The sequence below is a fragment of the Xylona heveae genome, assembly GCF_001619985.1.
Source record: "Xylona heveae TC161 unplaced genomic scaffold L228scaffold_4, whole genome shotgun sequence".
In the NCBI taxonomy this organism is placed as follows: domain Eukaryota; kingdom Fungi; phylum Ascomycota; class Xylonomycetes; order Xylonales; family Xylonaceae; genus Xylona; species Xylona heveae.
This window is the reverse complement of record NW_017264196.1, coordinates 2,203,077-2,226,524: the sequence shown is the minus strand read 5'-3', so window position 1 is coordinate 2,226,524 and position 23,448 is coordinate 2,203,077. Positions and strand designations below refer to the sequence as shown.

Here is a 23,448-nt window from a genome sequence, read left to right as displayed (position 1 = left end):
ATAGATGAATGCTGTTCAGATGCCATCCAGTCCTTTCGGGTTAACATCCATCTCAAACGTTCATATAAGAAAGATAGTTAATGGTACAAATTCGAAAAAATATTGTAATACCAGCGATGCCGCCAAGTCGTTACTGTTAATGCCATCAATGCTGGAGTTGAGAGGTTCCCAAAATAGACGAGAAAAAGGGGTATCCGCTCGAAGGCTGAAAACGATGCTCCACCGCAAATGTTGCTACTGCGCTACCATGCAGACTTATTTGAAGGAAACCCATTTGAGACGAGATAGAAGCTGAGGGGAGAGGAAGCAACCTAGAAGCTGAAGAAAGGGCAGCTCAACATCGCTTGCGGTTGAACCCTTTTACCCTGAGCAACAGGGCAACAGCAGGCAGGTATGCCTGAAGCTGCATTCCCTCGAGAATCCTTTCAGTGAACGAGTACAACGGGCTTACCCTTTTCCCACGCATCTAGACTCTCTTTGATATTTACCCAATATCTGAGCTTAACCGCCTCAATCTTTGCAGCATCAAGGTCGTCCGCCTGAAACGCGTCCGCTAGAATTCTTACACTTTCGTCAATCCTCCATGAAATATTGTCCTTGAGCGGCTCGAGCTCCTCCTCCTCGTCGACAGCTTCAATCGCCTCGCGCATGTCCAAAACTTCCATCAGCAGCTCGGGATCCTCCACTTTGGCGGTTTCATCCTCAGCCACATCAATTCCTCGCAGGCTCAGCAGATATTGCGCACGCAGTAAAGGGTTTTGTAAAACTTTGTAAGCCTCATTTATCCGAGCGGATGTTGCTTCGGCGCGCGACTTCGCTTCTTGAGGATGACGATCTGGATGGGCTCTAGCCTGGAGCTGCAGAAATTCCTTTTTCAGACTGGGTAGGTCAATCGAAAATGGACCGTTGGGCGGCGGCCCCGATGAGGTCGTTTGAGGAAAGAATTCGTAATGTGTCTGAGGCTTCAATGACTCCTTGAATAAAGATGGTGAAGAAGATATTTGCCGCCGATCAATACTGACGGGGTTTACTCCAGTCCAAAACCGTGTTTGACATTGTAGACACGACTCTCTGGTGGAAGCTAGAGAATTTGAAGGCCGTGAAATCAAGTCGGTGAGCCGCGCTCTGCCCAAGAGAGCTCGAGCTCCATGCATTGTTGTCCAGATATTCTAGCTGCGAAGAGTTGATGCTCGAAATGTCGTCAAACAATCAAAGAAACTAAATTCCGGCCTTCGGCAAAGGATGGTTCGCGCCGGGAACCAGGTTTCGGACTCGGAGATAATCCCTGCACGTGACCAATGATCTCATCTTGTTGATAAGATCCAGATGGCTTAAAAGAGGTTAAACTTGGAAATATATACGGGGTAGTATGCATCTATCCAATTTGCATATATTATTGATTCTGCAGTCTTTTTCTACGTGAACTGATTGCATGAATATGAAAAACCTCTAGATTTGTTTGCGTTGCATGACCAAGCCCGCGCTCCAAATATCGAACGGCAATCTCGATTGAATTGTTTTGAGAGCTCATGGAATGCATCTAGGAACTTGAAATATTGAGAAAGACCGCCCCCTATGCTGCGCCATATATTACAAGAAAAACAGTAGCCCCCAGACTCCAAGAATGCTGGTAACGGCTCCTTCTGAACCGATTAAATTCCCTCTCCGTCATCCCGACCCCAAAGTTTGACAGTCCGGTCATGACCGCTGCTTGCTATCCATTTTCCATTCGACGTAATATCGACGCTCAAGACATTTCCAGAATGGCCGCTGAGCGTTTTGACGTGCGCCCAATCATCAGCGGAATAGATATTAACATTCTTGTCGAAACCACTCGAAACAAAAAAGGTCCCTGACTTTTTTGGCTTCACATCCCCACGCTCATCCCTTTCCAAAGGTTGTCCCGAACCAGGGCTGTCTGTTCCTTTGAACCACCGCAAATCGGACACCACTCCAGTATGCGCGCCCACACCTCCGGTGGGCCTAACCATACGCACGTCCCAGCACTTTGCCCAGCCATCGCCTGAGCCCGAAAGAACACGATAACCATCCGGCGACCAGTCAAGGCCATATATTTCGCGACTGTGACCATCCAATATCATGATAGTCCTGCCAGTGCGCAAGTCCCAGATGCGCCCAATACTATCAAGACCTGCACTGGCCAAGAGCGAGCCATCGGTATTAAAGCTTACTGTGTAAACCTCGCGAGAATGACCTTCTTGTAACAGGAGTTCGGTTGTTGTATTGACGTCCCATAATCGCCATGTCGTATCGTAAGATGCGGATGCAAGATAGCGCCCAGAAGGGTGGAAATCCACCCGACAAACTCTACCAGTATGTCCAGACAATGTCCCAACTGGGGTATCCTGGCTAAGGGACCACAAGTGGATATCGCCCTCGCCTCCGCTGGAGGCCAAGTTGACAGAATTTTCGGAAACTGTTGTGCCTGGAAGAGTCGCCCCCGGATACCAACTTATTCCACCGACACGGTCCTTATGCCCTCGCAAAACCCGTTTCTCATCTAGGTTTGGAACATCGAGGATCTTGATTCCGCCTCCCCAATTCCCCGCCGCAATGGTTTCTCCATTTGGAGAAAATCGTGCAATGCTTACTGGCCTGTCGCCTGCTATTTGGGAACCAAACAAATCAAATCCCTGAAGCTTGTCCTTGATCGCTCGACGATGCTTAATGTGCGTTCTTAGTGATATCGTCGACTCTATCTTTTGGGTTTCTATCCGGCTTTTCGTCCGCGGTAGCGAATACCTGGCAATATCTCTGCGAGCAGCAAGGAGCTCAGGAATGCCTTCGGTGTAGAACTCCTCATTCTCTATCCCGGCTTCTTCCTCCTCTTCCTCTTCTTCCATGCGCGTATCCCCTTCTGCATCAATTTCGCCCCGTTGTTCAGCTTGTTGCATTAAAAGCTCACGTAGACGATCTCTTCGCTCAGCCGGACCCTCGCCGAAGAGAGTGACGGGTTCTCCGATTTCCCGGAGACGAGCGCGCACACGTCCGTCGTCCGTTGGTACAGCGATCTGAGCAGCTCGCCTTCGTCGATCGAATTGAGAGAGAATAGCAGAGGCCTTTTCGGGTGCTACACCAGCAGAGGTTGATGGCATAATATAATCCCGGTCGACGGCTGAGGAGCAAATGATTAGCGGTGCTCTTTGAAGTGCGGCGAAGAGTTGAAAATCCGACACTTACGAATGTTGGCCAAATCCACCCCATTGTCTGCATCCTAAGTCCGTGGTCAGCTTTATCAGCTGATGGCCTTTTTATATAATTGCCAAAGGGCAAGCTTCAGCGCTGGAATGATATGCCGCTACAAGTCATTGTGAACGGTGCCGGAGGTTTATGCGCCTTGGGAAGCATATAGTACTTACCTCATGCGACTCCTCCACATATGCTTGACGCGCTGGATGCATCATATTGAATTGTACTCGTCACGATGCTCCACTAAATAGCGTTCAATAAGTAGCCGGGCCTGGAGACGTGCAAAGGCAATTGTGCTATCGGGGATGCAGCGTAGTTCGTTGAAGCCATTACTACCGTCGCGTCGCCGTGTAAAAATGATCATCTTGGTTACCCGGTGTAGATATTGATTCTGCCTACGGTCCGTGCCGATAGCGAAAGTATCAGCGATAATCTTGGGCAACAAAAACAATCTATTTAAACGTCAGAGATATACGACAAAGCCCCACTGTCCAATCAATTCAGAGATTACTTGGAAATTTTGCATATTTCTTTCATCAAAGCATGCGATCTTAATTTGAAATATTTTGATTGGAGATTCAACGGTGATCCTACCAAGAAGCATTACTTGCCGCTCCGCGATCCCATATCTCACCCCCCTTGAGAATGAATCCCAGTGCGGCGTTCTTGCGAACGAAGTCGTCTCCACGTCTTTCAAGCTTGAATAGCTCGAAGCGCAGTATATACGGAGGTCTATTCACAGCGACTTATCACTCAATTCCAACATCGGCGCGTTCGCCATACAGCCAAGCTCGTCCTTCTCGTCAACGCCACTCTGCGCAGTACGCACTTTCAGACCTTTCATGGTGTCGAACCTGCCGCCGTGGCTTGAAGACATCGCCTAGAGTCCAATCCAACTCCAAATTTAGTTTTAGAGTGGCGGCAGCTTATTCTGGAAAAGACCGCCCTTATCATCCAGACAAAAACTTGTTTAACTACAACCCTTTCAATCGAATTCAGTCGACATCCTTTGATGGGACCGGCGGCAAAAGAAAGAAGAAAAATCGACCAGATAGTGGTCAAGATGCATTTTTTATTAGTCGGGTTGGAGATACAGAAGGAGTAGCCTTCGGTGTGGCGGATGGAGTCGGAGGTTGGACTAATGCTGGTATTGATCCAGCAGAATTTTCTCATGCTTTCTGTGACTACATGGCCAGTACGGCGTATAATCACAAAGGAGCACAAGGATTGAAAAAGCTAAAGGCCCTAGATCTGATGGATGAAGGGTATCAAAAAACAATACATGACAAATCTATCTTTGGCGGTGGAAGCACGGCTTGTGTAGCAGTGGCAAGCCCAGATGGGAATTTAGACGTGGCAAAGTGAGTAATGGCACTCGGCAGTTATGGGCGCTCTGGCTGACATGGAAAATAGTCTTGGAGACTCGGGGTTTATCCAATTGAGACTCAATGCTGTCCATTATGCTTCTCCACCGCAGACCCACGCGTTCAATACACCATATCAATTGTCCATGATTCCCCCAAAGCTTTTAGCTCAGCTGAAATTATTTGGCGGCTCACGGTTTCATGATCTACCCAAAGATTCAGACGTGACCCAGCATAAAATAAGGCATGGCGACGTGCTCATCTTCGCATCTGACGGTGTGTGGGATAACGTGACTCCACAGGACATTCTCAGAACAGTTACACGCTATATGGCAGCTCTAGAGGCATGGAAAACTGGTGACAATGGAACAGAGGTTGGAGCAGATTTTTCTCGTCTCACGCTGCCCGGAGGAATCGGAAAGCAGCAGGAGAATAACCTCCAAGCTTTGATAGCCACTGTTGTCACCCATTATGCCAAAGTGGCGAGCCTTAATACTAAGGTCGATGGACCATTCGCAAGAGAAGTGAAGATTCATTTTCCGCATGAAGAGTATCATGGGGGAAAGATTGACGATATTTGTGTCATTGTGGCTATTGCAGTCGAAGAAGGTAAATAGGTTTTAATAACCTTGATTGGAATAGGATCCATGGAAACATCTCGACAATGTATATTCCTTTTTTTTTAGAGATATTTTTTTTAACATATTGTATTCATATGTATCTTTATTTGGCACGATGCTATGCAAATATATATTTCCTTTTTTTTTTTTTTTTTTTTTTTTTAAATATAATATCTATAAAAGGACCATTATTATTACGTTATTTGAAAACATTTTTCTCACGGCTAAAAATGACACTTCTTCTGTTAGCCACCCATTATATATAGAAATCAACATGAAACAAACAATAAAATTAATAGTTGGATCAAATTTATTCCCTTTGCCTACTCGGAATTCAAGCGTTATGACATGGAAGTTAACTCAAGGTAGAGGTATTGTTTTGAGGAAGCGGTTGCCCAGCAACGGACGACGCCGCGTGTTTACGGAGGTTTCGGCAACTCGCTTCATTAGCCAATCCTCCCCCCTGGTCACCTACACCTGCTACAACCACAGCTGAATTTCCGTCATACTGTTGTACGCATTTCGAACATCGCGTCTTGACGTGACCGACACTTTCACGATAATGTTTGCTTCGATGTCGACGCGACCCGTCTTATGAGGATTACGAGAGATGGGAAGGATTTACAGCTGAAAGGAATATTTATTTCCCGTTATCGAGACCGACTTCAAAGAGTGATAAGTCATGGCTACAGCTTCTCCAGCAATTATTTCTCCCTCCCAAGGGACCCTCTCTGGAGGACCTTCGTTTCGAGAAGCTCTTCCTTACCGCAGGATTTCAGCTTCAAACTTGAGGACTGAATCTCCTGCGGTTTTTGCTTCAACGGAGACCAAGCCATCTGGACATGCCAGGATGTCGCATCGGTTCTCTATGGACGAAAGCTCAGACGACGAGATTCCACAGCCGATGAAGTTCAGTGCATTGACAAAGGCCCTTCTCAATGAGGGAGGATCTGAAGTGGACATATCGTCACCATCAGCCATGGAGGGCTCTGATGCAAAACCTTCGCCCTACCATCAGCTACAATCGAGACCTCGCAGTCCGTCCCCGAAATACGCGTCCTGGAGTCAGCATCGGGGAAGCCCGCCCCCGAGAGTAGTCAGGCTCAGCGCCGGCTCAGCAGGATCTGCCACCGTTCGCCATAGGACGTCTACATCGCCCAGTCCCTTAGCATCGGCCTCTTCATTTGGTGGAACATCACAGGAAATGGTAACCCCTGCGGCTCGACTTCGAACCGTGAGAATATCACCAAACGTGGGGCGCTCTGGAAGCTCCCCAAAACAGCCTGCAACAGAAGTTGAATCAGCAGACAATCCTCCTCCTGAAGATGCAGAGGATGCCTCGAATATCCCATCAACTACTTCCAAACCGCATAGTGCTGGCTCCCAGACGAGCGTCTTGCGTCATGCCTCGAGTTCTTTCGGAAGGCAGCGACAAGGAGAAGAGCCTGGAATTCAAAGTTCAATAAGAGTTAAAAGGGTCGGCAAGGTGGCTGGATCATATCTGAGTGGGCCCGCCCGAAGAGGTGGCCGGAGAAGACAGAGTGAAGAAGAGCAGATTCGAAGCCAGGAGGAACATGACGCTCTGGAGGAAGCCCATGCTGGGGAATCAAATCTTGATAGCGGTGAAAATGCTCCAGAAGTCCCTTTCGAAACCGTACAGGGAGAACCTCTCAACCGTTCCGGGACTCCTGAAATGGAAAGAAATGGTATACGCCACGGAAAATTTAGCCAAGTCAAATTCACGACCGGCAGTCCTTACAGTGAAGCAGTTGATGAACGACCGCTCATCTTGGAGAGCCAAGGACAGCCTGAATTAAGGCAACCATCTGTGCCTTCTGCCTTGTCTTCGAGTCGCGCAGAGGAAGTTCCGAAAATGCCGATAGTTGCACCTTCAATCCCGTCGAGACAGGACCAAGAAAATGAACCACCACCAACCTTCAAACGTAACAGACCTCAGACTTTCCAATTACTTGATGGTATTGAGAAAGTACAGCCAAAGCAGGATGATTTGGCTGAGCGAGCTGCACCGATTTCGGTCGAGCGCAAAGCGCTTGCGCCTCGAAATCAGAATACCCCTCATCGGCCGGCGCCACCGCCTCCCCCAAAAATGTCCGTCTTGGAAACTGCAACTGCCACGGCAGGTGCTGCCACTACAACCACTTCTAGGAAAAGAAAGAATCATGTTTCTGTAAATGGCAAGGTTTTCACGAGGTTGGACTGCATCGGGCGTGGTGGAAGCTCAAGGGTTTACCGTGTTATGGCTGAAAACTATAAGATTTTTGCACTGAAAAGGGTATCTCTCGAGGACGCGGATGAAACTGCCGTGTTAGGATACAAAGGCGAAATTGATCTGCTCAGAAAACTCCAGAACGTCGAGAGAGTGGTTCGCCTGTACGACTATGAGATAAATGAAGAGAAACAGACACTGAGTGTGGTATGTTCTATTTCCATCTTGGGACAATCAATTACAAGTCACTAATAGCCATTCAGCTTATGGAGATGGGAGAATCCGATTTGGATAGAATACTAAACCGCCGTTTGAACTGTGACGACGCGAAATTTGATATCAGCTTCACCAGACATTACTGGAAGGAGATGCTAGAGTGTGTCCAAGCGGTTCACGATTACGATATCGTCCACTCTGATCTTAAACCAGCCAATTTTTTGATGGTACAAGGCCGACTAAAAATCATCGATTTCGGCATAGCCAATGCAATCCAAGACAACACCGTCAACGTCCACCGAGAACAACAAGTGGGCACCCCTAACTACATGGCACCAGAGGCCATTGTCGACTCAAATGCGAAGAATGGATTACCGGCATCTATGGGGAGGATGATGAAATTGGGAAAGCCCAGCGATGTCTGGAGTCTTGGATGCATCCTCTACAAGATGGTGTACGGACGCCCGCCTTTCGCGCACATCCGAAACCAAATACAGCAGATTATGGCAATTCCTAACCCCAATGTTGAAATCGAATTTCCATCATCTGGTGTCGGGGGAGAAAGTGTCCCTTCCGGCTTGATTAAGACCTTGAAACGATGCTTGAACCGAGATCAGACCCAGCGACCAACCATACCACAACTACTCAGCGAACGGGATCCATTTTTGCATCCTGACCTTGAACTAGACGCCACCATTCCTGTGAGCCAGGAGCTTCTTGGACGGATCCTTTCCAACGTTGTGCATCACTGCGAAAAGTTTGGCGTTCCAGACGAAGCAGAGCTGGCGACTTGGCCTGCTGGTTTCTTTTCCAGAATCCAGCGAGCTCTAAAAGAAGAATAATACCACTATTCTTTGGCACAACTTGAATTCTTATTACATCACTTTTTAATGATGGCGTTACAAACCATGCAAGATAATATATCCTTTTTTTGCGATTCTGAGCGCATCTCACACTGTTCATTCATCTGTTCTTGTTTGTTTAGTTAGCATAGCGGCAGCGGCATTGGTATGGTATCTCTGAGAGGCGTTGGCACTGTATTTCATTGTAGAAAGCTGAATTTTCTTGTCATTGAAGTTTTACTTCATCGATAACGCTCCATGTTAGAAAGTGTTCTAAAATATGAATCTCTCTGCAAATTTTTCAAACTTGAAATATTAGAATACATAGAATGCAAGTAATGATACATCGGTATGATCATGGTATCCCCGCAGCACTAAGTTTTTGGGATAAAGTGCCTTATCCTCCTCCAGACTCGCATGATGTAGCTTCTTAAGACAACCGTATCCACCAAATCTGGATCTTATACAAAGGCAGAATTTCGTGCTTTTCTCTTTCGGATTGAAGCCTTCAAAATGAAGGGAGCTGCACGGCTTCTCTTGTGCGGTCCACTGATAGACATCTAACCCTCCGCAGAAAAATACATACTGGTTTAGCCCTCAATCTCCTCCACTGTTTTCACATTAAGATCGCTGATCTTCAAAATGGTAAATCGATGCTTGCTCTTAACAGTCTTGACCCTTCTCTGTCTGCGTTTTGTCTTCTCTTTGATGCGCAAGGGTTCAGATTCGGTACCGACAACTCGCGCGCGGCATTCGAACAATCTCTCATCAATGTATGGCGCACCCTGGAGAGTATAATCTCTGCTGCCAATATTTGTCGCCCTGTTCAGGCGCAACACGTCGCCGGGCTGAACGCCCTTCATGAGGAACGGCAATCGGAGGGTGTCTCCGGCCGTGATAAGGTAAGGGCGAGCGTGGATATGCACGGTGGCATAATGCGAAGTTTGTGCTGAGAGTAGAGGAAGAAGTTCCCGAACAGAATCTGCAATTGGTGTTGTCGGAACCGAAGGATTATGAGAAGTAGGAGTCGGCAGAGGAGGCGAAGAAGAAGCAGAGGTTGCTCCGTCTTTTTGGGTGTGAGGCACAGTATTCTTTGCGTCCGAGGTCGAAATTCCGCTGCGCTTTAGTGGTTCCGGGACAGTATTCTCGTCGACAATTGAGCTGGTAGAGTTGAACAGCCGTGCGCGCTGAGGGAAGAGAAAGACTGGAGGAAGAACAGATGACGGCGCCGAAAGCCATCGGCCTTCCAAGGCAGACCGTTTAATTGTGCGAGAGAGCATTCTCGGTAGGCTGGCTCTAGCCTCACCTGCTCTCTGATGTTGTGAGGAGTGAGGAGAGGATGATTGAATCGACTCGGTGCGTGGTGTTGATGCGCTTCTTCTCGGGGAACTTCAAGATGAGGCTCTTGAAAGTTAGAATTGCCTACTTTGGAATAGCTCACCGGGTAGTTCAAAGTGCGCTACGCCGACGGGGAAAGTTTGATGGCGCTAAGCCCAGAAAGGATGGCAAAAGTTCGTAGGAAACGCCAAGATTTCGCTCTCGACAATAATTGTTCGCCTCCAGTACGGTGTTTCTGGAGATTGTGACAGTAGTCAATCAGTGTGCCACTGTTTGACCACGATATTTTCAGATTCCAGAGGATATTTGATCATTAGCTGATCAACATGGTATGCTTTCTCTCTGTCCTTTTCCTCTGGTTAGATGCTGCAGATGACTGATGATCAATTGTGAAAAACAGCCTCAGAACGAGTTCGTCGCCTCTCCCCAGCCATTCGAGTAGAACCATGAAAACTGACAAATCCTGTTAGGTATATTGAGCGGTGGACGAAGCAGCACGGTAGACGGTATGATACTCTTTGATCCGAGGAAGATGTGGATCTTTAGCAAGGGCTGACGATTTTTACCATTCAGCTTCGATTATGAGGAGCGGAAGCGCAAGCGGCTCGCCCGTGAGGGTCACAAGCAGTCGCAGGATGCCCAGAAACTGCACGGCTTGAGAGCCAAGCTGTACCAGAAGAAGCGTCATGCCGAGAAGATCCAGATGAAGAAGCAGATCAAGGCCCACGAAGAGCGCAATGTCAAGTCATCTCAGCCCTCGGAACCCTCATCGACTCCTTTGCCGCAGTACTTGCTTGACCGATCTCAGCCGACGCAAGCCAAGGCTCTGTCGAGCGCAATCAAGAACAAGCGTGCGGAAAAGGCGGCCAAATTCAGCGTTCCTCTGCCGAAAGTCCGGGGTATTTCTGAGGAGGAGATGTTTAAGGTTGTTAAGACGGGCAAGAAGACTGCCAAGAAGGGCTGGAAGAGAATGATCACGAAGCCGACTTTCGGTATGTTTTCCTGATTCCCTTTCAGTGGATGAGTAGAGTTGGAGTCATCCCGGGAAAAGAGAGCGAAACAATAACTGACTGAAATGCGTTGCGCAGTTGGCCCTGACTTCACCCGACGACCCGTTAAGTATGAGCGCTTCATCCGTCCCATGGGTCTCCGTTACAAGAAGGCCAATGTCACACACCCTGAGCTCGGTGTCACTGTCCAGCTCCCCATCATCTCTGTTAAAAAGAACCCTCAAAATCCCATGTACACACAACTTGGTGTGTTGACCAAGGGTACCATCCTTGAGGTGAACGTCAGCGAGTTGGGTCTGGTCACTGCCGGAGGAAAGGTCGTCTGGGGTAGATGGGCTCAGGTTACCAACAACCCTGAAAATGATGGCTGTGTGAATGCGTAAGTGTTGTGCTACCAAAGTCTATGAACTTTTAACTGATAATTCTGTTATAGGGTTCTCCTTGTTTAATTTCCTGGCACTCATGAGATTATCTTGTCACTACCGAGGCGTTCTTGGTGTTTTCAAAGGGCCTGTAGGAGGCATTACGTTTAGATATTAGGGAAGCATAGTAGATTCGAAATGCTTTGACAATCAAAATATGTGCTTTGATTCTTCTTTCTCATGGTTCAAGTAAAGACAAATAACATGATGGCTTTTCATTAAACAGATTGTATGATGGTCACTAGAGGCTGACCGTGACTGTTTTAGAAAGAAAACGTTCGCTAACTGAGACATGGCTTCCTGTTATAATGCGCTCGAGGCGTGAGACTTCGAATAAACAAATACCAAATAACTCCTTAGGTCGTTTGAAGATGCGTTCTAGACTTCATGAGGTTGTTTTGCACAACACTATTATTATAGGCGTAGATTAACGTCAATGGACAAGATTTGCTGCAACGAAGTCCTGTTCAACATTTAGTGATTTGACACAAACTTCATAGAATATGAACTTGACTTACCGGGTAATGATTTTGAATCAACGTGGTGACCTTTTCCACCTCTTCAGTGAGACCCCGCACGTTGGCGTCCCATTTTCGTAACTCATTACCCACAATTCTATCCGCCTGCCCTGCGCTTGTTCTTTCTCCACTTCCCTCACCACCATCAAAGTAGATCAAGCGATCAATCTGATCAATCCTTCCTGCTAGGCGCCCTTGCTCAATCATCGCGGCGGCGTACTCTCCGGCCTTTTCTCCCTCCAATCCAAGCAGCCCGCCAAGATCTTCCATTCCAATGTTACTATACAATCTTGAAGCCCCCAGCAGGTTATGCTCAATGACCGCCTTGGTAAGAACTGTTGATCCGTCCGCCGTCTGTGCTAGCTGATGTGGTGCGAGTTTATCTGCAAATTGCTTAACCTCAGCAGGTGATAGTAAGCGGTCCAGGAACATCTTCTCCAGGATGCCGAATTCCTCAACCTGCGACGCTCGCTCGTCTCGATACAACTGGGACAGTATCCGAGATCTTTGAGGGCCAGCGGGACCAAGGACAGCACAGATAATTGCAGCAGAGAGGGCGCGCATCTTCTCTTCCTCGGCGATAATTAGAGAGAAGCTGAACTCATGGTAAATTCGGCATGCGTCGAGAAATTTACGGCCAGCGTCAAGAATTCTAGCCTGCGAAAGCTGAAACATCAATCTAATCTCCTGATCCTCGACCTTGTAGAGTAGAGTCTTTGCTCGATTAAGGTATGTCTCGGCACTGGTTGTGTCATCTTCTTCGAGAAAGAGACGCACGATTCTGATCCAGAGCTTGACTTTGGCTGTGTCTGATATCATTCGTTGAGAGGAATCAAGCTGGATGCCTTGCAGCGCCTTTGCTGCTGAAGTGTAGTCCTCTTGTTGCTCGTATGCATCCGCCACAATCTCCCTTATAGCTGCGTCTTGCTCCTCGAATGAAACGACCCGGGGTTGTAGAGCTTGGAGAGCATGCTGGCAGACTTCTATTTTGACTTCGGCGCTTGGTAGATCCTTAAGAACGAGAACCAATGAAATTAATAATTGTCTAGAAACAACTACACCGACGGTTTCTCCAAGTATTGAGTCGAGAAATGCAATGAGGTTTGCGGAAAGCTGCGCTGACGGGCCGTTTACGATCTTCTGAAGTAGTTCGTTATAGCCAGATGCTTTGTTGTGTTGCGGTTGAGGGCTTGATTCAAGCTCTGCCAAAGCTGTTAGAATGTCTGTTGAAGCCATTCTGCTTGCAATACAGTTCCACTGAAGCCGCTTCGTCGGTCATCGGCCTCCCTGAAATTGAGAGCTTCTTGATATTTATCTCTTGGGAAGCTGAAGCTCTAAGTATAGGGTAGGTATTATCGATAGTCAGACTATCCGGGTAACGATCCGTGAGTAGTGCATACGGGAGAACCTAACTAAACGTCAGCGGCTCTTCAACGGCTGAGACAAAACAGTTTCATCAGCGTTGCGACAGGGGCCCATCGGATAGTGAGCGCAGATCGCCATCGAATCTGCTTTGGAAGCAGAAGCAGCGAAAGTCTCGACAATCGTGGGCTACATTATTGAGAGCCATATTTGACGAAGCCTGGGAACATGGCTACCAATGGAGTTACCGTGAAGACCGAACCGGGAGTCGAGCCTCGAATCAAGCCCGACCCAGACTCCGCTGAACAATCACCAGTTGCGTTTGAAGACGAGGACATCTATGAGGATGCAGGCGATTTGGACTTTTCACATGCCGGAAATCCTGTGTGGCTGATGCGGATACCGAAGATTCTGTGGGAGAATTGGTCTAACATTGGCGATGACGAAGAGATTCAGATAGGCACTGTGAGATTGGAAGGAACGCAACAACATGTCAACAGGGTAGGCAAATCAAAGAGGTTTATCATATCATTTTGATGCGCCGGACTGACCGGATTGCTTGCTGCAGCTGAGCTTGCTGTTATCATCTGAGCTCGAACAGAACCGCGACGTGCCAAAGGAGTACAATCTTCGGATCACCAATGAAAGCCCTGCAAATACATACGTTTTTACCGAAAAGGATCTACCTGGATATGCATCAAAGGTGCGAAGTGGCAGACCGGTTGGGGACAGGTTGCCACCATCATCAAGGCCTGAAACGCACGACAGGAGATACGGCAAGGATCGTGGGAAGCGATGGGAGCCATATTATCGAAAAGCTATTCCGAGTATGTCTCACAGACTGCTTATGCCTCTTCTTTCCGTCCAGCCACTTACTAATATATCGTATAGAGCAAACTGCCATGGTTGGTCAGGTGCAACACGAAGTCAACTGTCTTCCGGTGGAGAACGAAGAGTCCAGAAACATCATGGAGCGCTGGACGTTAGAAAAGACCAAGCCGAAGAGAGAGACTAAATTCCTTTCAGGAAATGTTGGAGCTCATGGAGGCAATTTGCTGCAGCCCGGAACCCTTGGCGCAGCAGGCAATTTCGGTGGATTTATCGTAAGTTTTGATATCTGTCATTTCAGGCAAACTGAGGAAATCATTAACGCGCGTAGAAAACTACCGGCCCTCAGAAGGCAAGGGCGCAAGAGCAAAAAGCTGCTCGCATTCCTCAAAACGAACTTCTGGATCTCATTTACCGTTGCTTCCAGAGGTACAACTACTGGTCTATTCGGTCACTTAGAGCTGAGCTCAATCAACCAGAGGCCTATCTTAAGCAAACTTTAGAAAAAGTTGCCATGCTTGTCAGACAAGGCCCTTTTGCTATGACATGGACGTTGAAGCCAGAGGCAAAAGAAAGCACATATGCTAATGCCGAATCGTACACTAATGTCAAGAACGAGATTGCTCCCGATGCAGGATTTGAAGGGGGCTCTGATATGGACGAGGGAGACGTTGGTGATGAGGATGATGATGAAAATATAAAAATGGAAGACGTTCTTCCTTGACTGGGAGCTGCATGTTTTGGTGTTTCTGAATTATTCATTGCTCTCGGATGGCGTTTTGGCGAAGCTCGGACATTGAAAACAATAGTCCATGGATATGGGGGAAACGGCTAAATCCATAAGTGGGCCGGATGATTTTTCTTTGCAATGAATATAGACACAGCTTTAATTGAAGTTTGCGGCAGAGGCTGCTGCTGTACAAATCTAAACCAAAGCACTTTGGGATTTTAATGAAGATATCTCAATATTCTGCTAGAAAAAATAAATTAATCCCTTCTTTTGCTTAATTCAAAGTCCTTGTTCCCACAGTAAATCACCACATCCACAATAATATTGTTACTGATTTTTGGTGGAATGTGGTGCTCAAGTGGTAGATGTCATGAGGCTTTTGCTAGAGCTCACTCACAGCGAGGCACTTGTCCTCCTCGGCAACTTCCGTTACGTTTATGGAACATGCGCGACTTCACGCTCAAGCTCCTTCTTTTTCACATCTATTCCTCCTCACCATCCGTTATTTTTCCCAGACCGTAACTCGAATATTGATCATCACTCAACAGAGGCTGCTTTTAAGATTGAGCCGCAGAAATGTCAGAAGACAAAGATTTGCTGGCAAAAATCAGCCAGCTTGCCGGTACCGTCTCCTCGTATATCCCGTCGTTGTCAAAGCTATCTAATCGCCTACTCAGGCCATATAAATCGTCACAAGGCTCAGCAGGATTCTTCCTCTCATCTCAGTCACAGATCGCATCCCTATAGTCGACCTGCGAGTACTGGTATAATACGTGCACTAGATTACACCCTGCGCCACCCACTAATAAACGTAAAAGATTACAGGACGAGCACCACATCGCGACCGTATCGCGGGACTTCGTACGGACGGCCGCATGGGAGAGGAGGGTATTCTCATACTCACAGGAACCGGACTCTTGTGTTGAATAACAATGGGCATGAGTCAGGCACTTCAAGCCCGGTGACTCCTGGTCCAAATGAGACTGGGACGCCGGGTGGCTGGATTGCTAAGAGAGATCGCCACATGCAGCTCATCAATACTTCCATCTATGATAAAGAAACGCAGGCGAGAGCGAAAGCGATCGAGGAGACCCGAAAATTGAAAGCAAAGCAGCGGGATGAGAGAGAGAAATTCAAACTCACGAGGCATCTCCAGAAGCTTGCTACTCAAAATGTCCAGTCCTCTCCTTCGGTCAGCGTTCCTAGCTCGGCTTCAGTCCATGAGATTACGATAAACGATATTCATTTCCGTGTTGCGGACGGAGGCAGCAAGCTCACTCGAGTTTCAGGTGCGTGATCTTACCCAACTATTAGCCGTAACGTGTCGATTTGAAAGATGCCGACAAGTTTAAGACGATCCGAATTCAGCGCGTGCGACTCCCAAGTCGACCAAAATCGGTGGCGTTATGTTTTTTCGAAGCAAAAATGGCAATCTTTACCGTTCAGGCATCGTTAAAGCTAAGCGGTGAGCGCGGTCCCTCTCGACCTTGGTGCCTGATACTGACGTTTGCTCTAGAAAACATGGAACAGTAAAGAAGCGCTCCGAACTCTGCAAGCGCTTTGCGACAACGGGTATCCTCTTCCAATCTATCTTCCGATAAAACACCCATCATGGCGTTTTGTTTTCCTGAATTTCTTTTCTGAAACCTGGCCGGAGTACTGACTTTTAAACCTTTCTTGATTGGTTAGGCTCATGCTTGAAAGGACCGCTATGTCCATTCGTTCACGATCCAAATAAGGTTGCTATTTGCAAAGAGTTTCTCCAGACAGGCAATTGTCTCGCTGGGGAGGCTTGTGACCTTTCTCATGAACCTACCCCCAAGCGGGTTCCCACTTGCTTGCATTTTCTTCGAGGGAAGTGCTCCAATCCCAATTGCCGCTATGCCCATGTTCGTGTCAATCCTGGAGCGCCTGTGTGTCGCGCATTTGCTACTTTAGGATATTGCGATAAGGGCATTAATTGCCCTGAACGTCACGTGCATGAGTGCCCAGATTATGCAAATACTGGTAGCTGCCGCAACAAGAAGTGCCGTCTTCCTCATATCGACCGAGCAGGACAGATTCGAAAAGCCACTGCCAAGTCAGCGGAAGCTGCTGATGGCAAGCATTCGTCTTCAGATGAAGAAAGCGATCTGTCTAGCGAAGAAGAAGACTACGACGAAATAGACAGCGATGATGTCGATTCCGACACATTTGAAGAGGAGGACTTGACCCAATATGCAACTGGCCAACCTGATAACGCAGACGTCTCCCGGCAGAAAGACTTTATCCATTTCTAAGGAGTGGCCGCTCCCACTCCCAGAAAACCCCAGACATTTTAATTTGATATCTGCATGCATAATTGTGAGTTGCTAATTAGTCAGGATTTTGGCTGCCTCACTTTGACAGACGCCCTTTCTACTTACCATCTTTGCCCGAACGCTATGCATGATCATAAGCGCATAAAGGGTAGCGTGTGTACGTTTCTTGCTGTGGTTCAGTATACAGTTTCTTCGCGAAGATACCATGATTAGTATTTTGAATACTCAGCATTGCAAGGGTTGCGTGGGGTAGAGACTTGACTCTTTACTGAGCTGAAAACCCTTCAATTTCCTCTAATGAGGAATCAAATAGCGAACATCTAAGCCTCACGGCGTGGAGGTTTCAAGAGCAATAAAGCAAGCATAGGAAGAAGAGGCAGCATGGACATTTGGTCTTGACTTGAATCAAGTGGAAGAAATGAAAAGAGATGGAAAGAGAGCAATTGGAAAAAAAAAAAGAAAAGAAATAACGATGGATTTCTGTGGTTGTTGCAGATCGACCGTAGATATTGAATAAATGTACTATTTTTATTGACCTATTCTATTTGAAACCAATATCCTTTCCTGTGAGCATATAAATATGTCTGCAACATAAGGTAAGTTCTGTATGAAGGTGATGGTACTACTATAGAAACGTTCATAATGCTTTTTCTCAGTATAAACAGCCTTTGCACAGTTCTTGACATCTGTTTCTCAAATAAAAGTGATATAAATCTGATATGCTAGCGTATATACACAGACATACAAAAGTAAAATTAGTCCATTTGATCGGGGTTTTTTATTCTCTGACTGGCTTTACTGCCGCCATTTGAAATGCGATTGCACCTGGTCTTCTCAACGCTTGAAGGGATGACAGCACTTGAACTCGGTGCCAGAGAAAAGATTATGCCGAAAGAGGCAAGTCCAACATTGCGTGGTTTACTTCAATTTACGACTTACAGCCTCGGTTGGGAAGAGAAGAGAGCATGACGGCATAAAAAGAGGGGAAAAGTACAAGGAGATTGACGTCCCTCTGGTCATGAAGAGCAGTCAAACAGCCACATGCGAAATTACCAGAGGATGGGCTGAGGATCGAAAGAGAAGACTAGCCAAGTCCAGTTCATTTTGCAACTTGGGCATGAAGCACACGGATATTGCTTCCAGAAAGTGAGGCTGATGTATGAAGCACATGGGATGGCTTCATCGCATGCTTGCATTGGGCAGTTATTATTACTGTTATTCGCATCGGTGAGAATTCGTGTGGCTGCCGCCTCTTTTAATGCTTGTCATGAATCAGCACCTGTCAACTGTTCATGCTCCTTTGATGCTGGAGCGTTGGTGGTTGTGTGAACGGTGGAGGGTTGGGGAGCGTGATTCCTCCATTCAGCGGCTCAAAAGAGGTCTGTGTGTTGTTCTCGTACCACATGAAGCGTCAGTACTTTCAGCAATGTTTAGGTTCATCCAATTTCTCCAACGGTACTTTACCTACGCAGCTGAAGCAATTTTGCTTCTGGGAGAAAATGACAATCTAAGTACCAGTACAGCAACTTCGTGAACATGAAAAAGCAGGAACACCACGCACGATGACCAGAACGGGATGCCGCCCTGTCACTCCTTTCCCCACGCTCGTCCCAACCGCCAACCAGGCTTCCAGCTAGCCACGAGCTCAGCGGGAAGAAGATGCGTTCCATATATGTTCAGATCTATGAATCTCGTTACTCACGGTCTTTTCACTCCGGCTTCTGCTTCATCGCACCCAACACCTCCCTCAGCTAAGTTTATGGACGAACCGGGAATCGTTCCGGGCATAGTGGCAGCAGCGACCAGGGCAACATGCTTGTTTAGGCATCTCTCTACAAAAGATTCTACTTTAGGTAAACCTTCCATAATACGGTTGGGCAGAAGTGTTTATACCGGCTAGTACGATTTAGCACGCGATATCGTAGTTTTAACCTTCACTCGCAACAAATGAGCAGTCCAGTCGCCGTTGCCTTGGTCTTTCGTCATGGGCACTATGGTGCGCCCACGGGACACGGGGAGAGAACGGCCATTTGTTTCATGATAGAAACAAATATACCAATGAGAATGCAGCGCTTTCCCCGAAAATACTAAATTAGCTGGCAGTGTATAGCAAGATTGCACAGTGGCCGTCTAGCTTCGGCAGCTGCTTCCCAGATCGGCAGAGGAAAAACAAATGAGCGGTATATGCTTCAATCGCGCTCAAACGTTGGCGTCTGGCACGGCGGCTTCTCTTCGTTTGTGGCTTAAGCAACACGATAGGCTATCGATATCGGGCAATGTTGTCTTGCAAGTCTTTTTTTTTGGTCTTCATTTCTGGTTCGAACAGCGCCTTCGATACATTCTTACCTTTGGCATCATACTTGCCAACAAGTTGGCAACCGGCAGTTACCGCAGCATCTGAGGGCTAAATGTCGTCGGTCCCATGCTATATTCGATTGGAGCGCCGATGCCGAATACTCTGGATAAGTTGATTCATAGTACAACCGAGATGAATAATAATGACAACGAGGCTTCCAACTTAGGTGCCTTTCTGGCAAGTCGGAGCCGTCAAATGGCGGCGGCTGACTCGCTATCGATAAGAAGTCCAAGACAGACCCGCAGTCGTGCCGGCATAGTTCACACGGTCGATTTAGTGGACCGCGCACTAACCGCCGGCAAATCAATTCACGGCTCCATGTGGTGTTTCGACTGGCTACGATCTTCATATTTACTTGCTAATGGAGCTCTTATGCAATACGAATCGGGGAAATGGAAAGTCACATAACCCTCATCCCGGACCTTCTCTTGCCTGAATAGGTGAAGTGTCTCCGGAGGAGACCATGTAGTCTTTCCTTTTGATATGAGAAGACTTTTGTCATTTGTTTCTGATTTGCTCCGTTGTTTGTTTGCAAGATCCGCAAAATTTTACGTACCATTTCTACGACAAATGGGGCTAAATGCTAAACACGGCGAATAATACAATGCCTAGATCTTGCAGTAGCGATATGGCTTACGAATTTTCTCCAGAGACACGTCCGACTAAAATGTATGTCGATTGCTTCTCTGCTTCAGTAGCAGTCATACTGTGAGCATCTCAAAGGAAATACGGACAACTCCCGGAAGTACGGGAGCTCGAGCTCACACTGTTTTCGTCAGTAGGAATGGTGGGATGGTAGTGAGCTTCGGTCATGCTTGGGCAGCTTGATCGGTCCAACACCTTTGCTCTTACCATAGCCTGAACCAAGATACGGGCGCACGTCAGATGCTCCATCAGAACAAGTTCCTAGATCGAGATGGCAATTATCTCTATTATTACTCATAACTGACAACCAAGTTTCTCCATCCGATCTTGTCTCTTCCCACTTCTCATTCTCTCTGATGCTGAGGCTGGTGGCTCTTTGGACCCAGAGGCGGTGAAGGAATAGGGTGCCACAAGCAGGTCGCCCTCATTGCTTTGGTACCACCAGGGACTCTGTTGTGAAAGTATGAAGTACGGAGCACAGAGAGCACATTGGAAACAACTTCCCAGATCTTCACTATTTTTACATTATTCATTGTTGATTGCTTTGGTTACGCATGTTTCAAAAGAGGTTCAGAGGCTGCAGTTTGCGTACGAGAACCACAAGAGACCGGTGCAACACAAAATGTGCGGCATGCACATTTTGTGCATTACTTGAACTGTATTATAATATACTGACGAAAAGAGACACGATCTTCCTGCTATGAAAAATGGGTCAGTAAGAGCTTGACAGCTCCGGCATCACTATGCGCCGTGGAGCAAAGAGTAAAATATTATTTGTAAGATGGTGGGCTGGAGCTTGTACGGCGGCGCTCTCAGCCTTTTCCATCGACGATTTAGGAGACGAGGGAAGAGTGGCAGACGAGGGAAATGGGGGAGGGGGGGGGGGAAGATCTTTGCCGAAGCCGAACAAAGACGATGAGAGGCCATGCAAAGGCAAGGGGAGGCGAGCCCTCGAAGGATGCATGTGAATCACGAGGACTTTCGGTGACTTCTCCGAATCTGTGGATCGAGCCCTCCTGAGAGGCCCCGAGCTTCCTCAGTGGCCAGGAGCCAAATCGAAGGTTTGCTCATAGTAAGTGGGTGGATGAATGAATGAATAGGTGGTGGTGATGGTGATGGATTCAGGATTCGTCACGATATGTGGTATTGAGCCTTTTGGCGTAGACTATGTTGACATTAACCCGAATTCGACCGAATGTCCATTCTACGGCAACTTCTTTCTCATTGCCGTGTTTTCAAGGATATACGGAGTACGGCTATTGAGAAAGCACCGAAGCTCATGTCTACCAGCGACCAGCCACTGCATTTGTGCTGTACACTACGGAGATTCTTGCGAAGCGCGGTTAACTATAATTCGGATTTCTCCTCGGTGAGGAATGACGACTCGGGGTGGCCGTCGCAGTGCAGTTTCCTTTGGGCGCTACCCGTATTGCACCAGATTTAGTGATGACCTCTACTCCGTAGTTAACGTGAGAAGAGGCCAAGCGGGGCGGTCCGCGCAGGGGAGCGAGGGAAGGCCTTTACAGATTGGAGAGGGAAGAACGGAGCAACTGTCCTTGTTACCCCTACTGGCAGTATAATCGTCAAACTCCACCGTAGTGTCAGTGTCAGTCTGGCTAGTCGGACGGTGCGGTGCCACCAAGTGGAACGAGACCAGGAGAAAATCCCCCTTCCCTCTCGTCTTTTGAGATCGCCCAACGGAGCGTCCTGTCCACCCATGGCTCCAAACGGGTCATCGTTTGGAGACGAGAAGTATCGTCATCGTACTTTACCCGTCAGAGCATTAGTATCAGATACCTTGGCACAACCTCAACCCTTCACTTGTACAGACTATACCATGGCAACCTGTGGGGTCCAACCAAAAACCCTGGTTGATCTCCGAGCAGCATGATCCGAAACCACGAGAGACAGACAGCGACAGCCCAATCCAGCAGGGCGCGTGAATATACCGCGGAACTGACCGGGCAACATTAACCGAATGGTCTATTGACACTGTTCTGTATCTTTGAAGCGATAGATTGAATTCTCAGTGCTATGACAAGAAAGAAGACCCCAGGTTCCAAAGGCCAAACAATCCTTCATCGTCTTCTTCTTCACCGGTGTCTTCTGCTTTGGGCATTTGACCCTGCTGCTATTGCTTCCAAGGAGAGTTTATGTGCTCAACATATGAAAAGAGCACAGATGCATCACCCTGCTTATGACTGCTTGGGAATGTGTGCACACACACATACCTACCTACACAAGCACACGGACCAAGCGCCTATCCAAGATCGCTACGGAAAACCGATGTGGGCGTGACGCCTTGACTGCTGTTTTTCTTCTCCTAACAAGTTACTATTCGCTCGCTTGTGCTTTCTTCTCTTTTTCTCTTGCTTTTAGTCCCTTTTGATACCTATTATGGGAAGGTACGGAGAATATTCTTGCAGCCAAGGAAGGTGCTATTCTATCTGTCGCTCATAATTATTGTGCTGCTATACCCTCCTCACTTGTGCCTACTCCGTACTCTGTGCTTCGGCATCTGAGAGTCTTTCCCTCCCACCATCACCATGTTTTCTCACCTCCCGCACGGTTGTTCCCGCAAGAATCCCACACCTTGGCCACCTTGATTGAAATTGTCATACTGTACCTTCGTACATTGGTACAGTACCTGTTACTCTGCGTACACATACCAAAGTCTAGCTCGTCTCATGTCTCTCTCTTTTCTTAGCGACCCGCTCACTTCTCCTGTTTCGGGCCGCTGTCAAACAACGTCTGACCAAGTCTCTCGGATCTTTAGTGAGGAGGGCCGCACATCGGTGGAAGAAACAATGGGTCCTCCGTCCTTTCATCAACCATTCGATGATGAGGTTGAAGAGGGAATGGATGATCGATCGGTCGATGCCAGTGAGAGAAGGATGACCACTACAAACACATCTACTTGCGATACTTGCTACAGGGGGCCAACGATACGATGTGACGCCTTGCCTCCCCCCGATACCCATCATACTTCTCCCGCTTGAGAAAAAACCCCCCCGCTTCCCCCAAAACACGGCTCCCATATGGCATCAACCTTTTTCTATTTGATACCTTCGCCTATTTTCTTCTCGCCAGGGCAAGCCGTGCGAAACAAGACGGACGGCTGATGAATTCCTCATTCTCGCCCAACGGTCTCATCATTACTGGCATTGGCCTCATGCAAAATCGTGAATACCACTGTTTTTTTCTCGGGACTCGTCAGTGACGCTCGGGAGCGATGCATGACCCGCACGGGTAAAGCAGCCACTACACGCCCTAGAGCATCCGGGCCCTGCTCCACGCACGGCCAGGAGCGCCCGCTCCCAACCCATCACACTCTTTTGCTCATTGGGCCCTGGTTCATCATCTGCATCGGTACCCAGTTTGTCAGGCGTGGGAGGAGGCATCGAATAAGATGCTCCGGGACTGTTCGCGTGCAGCCGCGCCCTGATACCCTGCTTGAGTG

At 47.8% G+C, this 23,448-nt stretch overlaps 10 protein-coding genes across 10 annotated transcripts; 6 read left to right on the top strand and 4 right to left on the bottom strand.

The window, feature by feature from the left end:
• Positions 1–425: 425 nt before the first annotated feature.
• Positions 426–1,154, bottom strand: L228DRAFT_238375 (Co-chaperone Hsc20; the record flags this gene model as incomplete). The annotated part of the gene is made up of 1 exon (XM_018331042.1): positions 426–1,154. The coding sequence occupies one exon, from the start codon at positions 1,152–1,154 to the stop codon at positions 426–428; it is 729 nt and encodes a 242-aa protein (XP_018189417.1).
• Positions 1,155–1,457: 303 nt separating this feature from the next.
• L228DRAFT_229561 (WD40 repeat-like protein) lies at positions 1,458–3,506 on the bottom strand. Its single transcript, XM_018330509.1, has 3 exons — positions 3,381–3,506; positions 3,202–3,235; positions 1,458–3,136 (listed from the first exon to the last, which is right to left on the bottom strand). The coding sequence occupies exons 1-3, from the start codon at positions 3,423–3,425 to the stop codon at positions 1,653–1,655; spliced, it is 1,563 nt and encodes a 520-aa protein (XP_018189416.1). The 5' UTR covers positions 3,426–3,506; the 3' UTR covers positions 1,458–1,652.
• Positions 3,507–3,626: 120 nt separating this feature from the next.
• L228DRAFT_282538 (protein serine/threonine phosphatase 2C) lies at positions 3,627–5,309 on the top strand. Its single transcript, XM_018336012.1, has 2 exons — positions 3,627–4,571; positions 4,624–5,309. The coding sequence occupies exons 1-2, from the start codon at positions 3,856–3,858 to the stop codon at positions 5,189–5,191; spliced, it is 1,284 nt and encodes a 427-aa protein (XP_018189415.1). The 5' UTR covers positions 3,627–3,855; the 3' UTR covers positions 5,192–5,309.
• Positions 5,310–5,720: 411 nt separating this feature from the next.
• On the top strand, positions 5,721–8,774 carry L228DRAFT_125401 (kinase-like protein). The gene is made up of 2 exons (XM_018329043.1): positions 5,721–7,628; positions 7,685–8,774. Exons 1-2 carry the CDS (start codon positions 5,877–5,879, stop codon positions 8,477–8,479), a joined length of 2,547 nt encoding a protein of 848 aa, XP_018189414.1. The 5' UTR covers positions 5,721–5,876; the 3' UTR covers positions 8,480–8,774.
• Positions 8,727–9,850, bottom strand: L228DRAFT_282536 (putative aconitate hydratase). Its single transcript, XM_018336011.1, has one exon. It carries the CDS (start codon positions 9,757–9,759, stop codon positions 9,070–9,072), a length of 690 nt encoding a protein of 229 aa, XP_018189413.1. The 5' UTR covers positions 9,760–9,850; the 3' UTR covers positions 8,727–9,069.
• A 184-nt stretch (positions 9,851–10,034) lies between these two features.
• On the top strand, positions 10,035–11,542 carry L228DRAFT_246709 (TGF beta-inducible nuclear protein-like protein 1). The gene is made up of 6 exons (XM_018332482.1): positions 10,035–10,146; positions 10,218–10,228; positions 10,288–10,323; positions 10,391–10,809; positions 10,906–11,206; positions 11,261–11,542. The coding sequence occupies exons 1-6, from the start codon at positions 10,144–10,146 to the stop codon at positions 11,274–11,276; spliced, it is 786 nt and encodes a 261-aa protein (XP_018189412.1). The 5' UTR covers positions 10,035–10,143; the 3' UTR covers positions 11,277–11,542.
• L228DRAFT_229552 (hypothetical protein) lies at positions 11,353–13,077 on the bottom strand. Its single transcript, XM_018330508.1, has 2 exons — positions 11,768–13,077; positions 11,353–11,712 (listed from the first exon to the last, which is right to left on the bottom strand). Exons 1-2 carry the CDS (start codon positions 13,001–13,003, stop codon positions 11,683–11,685), a joined length of 1,266 nt encoding a protein of 421 aa, XP_018189411.1. The 5' UTR covers positions 13,004–13,077; the 3' UTR covers positions 11,353–11,682.
• A 132-nt stretch (positions 13,078–13,209) lies between these two features.
• Positions 13,210–14,921, top strand: L228DRAFT_246706 (hypothetical protein). The gene is made up of 4 exons (XM_018332481.1): positions 13,210–13,630; positions 13,698–13,956; positions 14,021–14,232; positions 14,289–14,921. Exons 1-4 carry the CDS (start codon positions 13,358–13,360, stop codon positions 14,679–14,681), a joined length of 1,137 nt encoding a protein of 378 aa, XP_018189410.1. The 5' UTR covers positions 13,210–13,357; the 3' UTR covers positions 14,682–14,921.
• A 342-nt stretch (positions 14,922–15,263) lies between these two features.
• Positions 15,264–16,966, top strand: L228DRAFT_267814 (CCCH zinc finger protein; the record flags this gene model as incomplete). The annotated part of the gene is made up of 6 exons (XM_018335034.1): positions 15,264–15,309; positions 15,365–15,451; positions 15,506–15,976; positions 16,041–16,152; positions 16,204–16,259; positions 16,377–16,966. The coding sequence occupies 6 exons, from the start codon at positions 15,264–15,266 to the stop codon at positions 16,964–16,966; spliced, it is 1,362 nt and encodes a 453-aa protein (XP_018189409.1).
• Positions 16,967–18,472: 1,506 nt separating this feature from the next.
• Positions 18,473–19,210, top strand: L228DRAFT_125308 (hypothetical protein). The gene is made up of 2 exons (XM_018329042.1): positions 18,473–18,840; positions 18,888–19,210. The coding sequence occupies exons 1-2, from the start codon at positions 18,564–18,566 to the stop codon at positions 19,076–19,078; spliced, it is 468 nt and encodes a 155-aa protein (XP_018189408.1). The 5' UTR covers positions 18,473–18,563; the 3' UTR covers positions 19,079–19,210.
• The last annotated feature ends 4,238 nt before the right edge of the window (positions 19,211–23,448 follow it).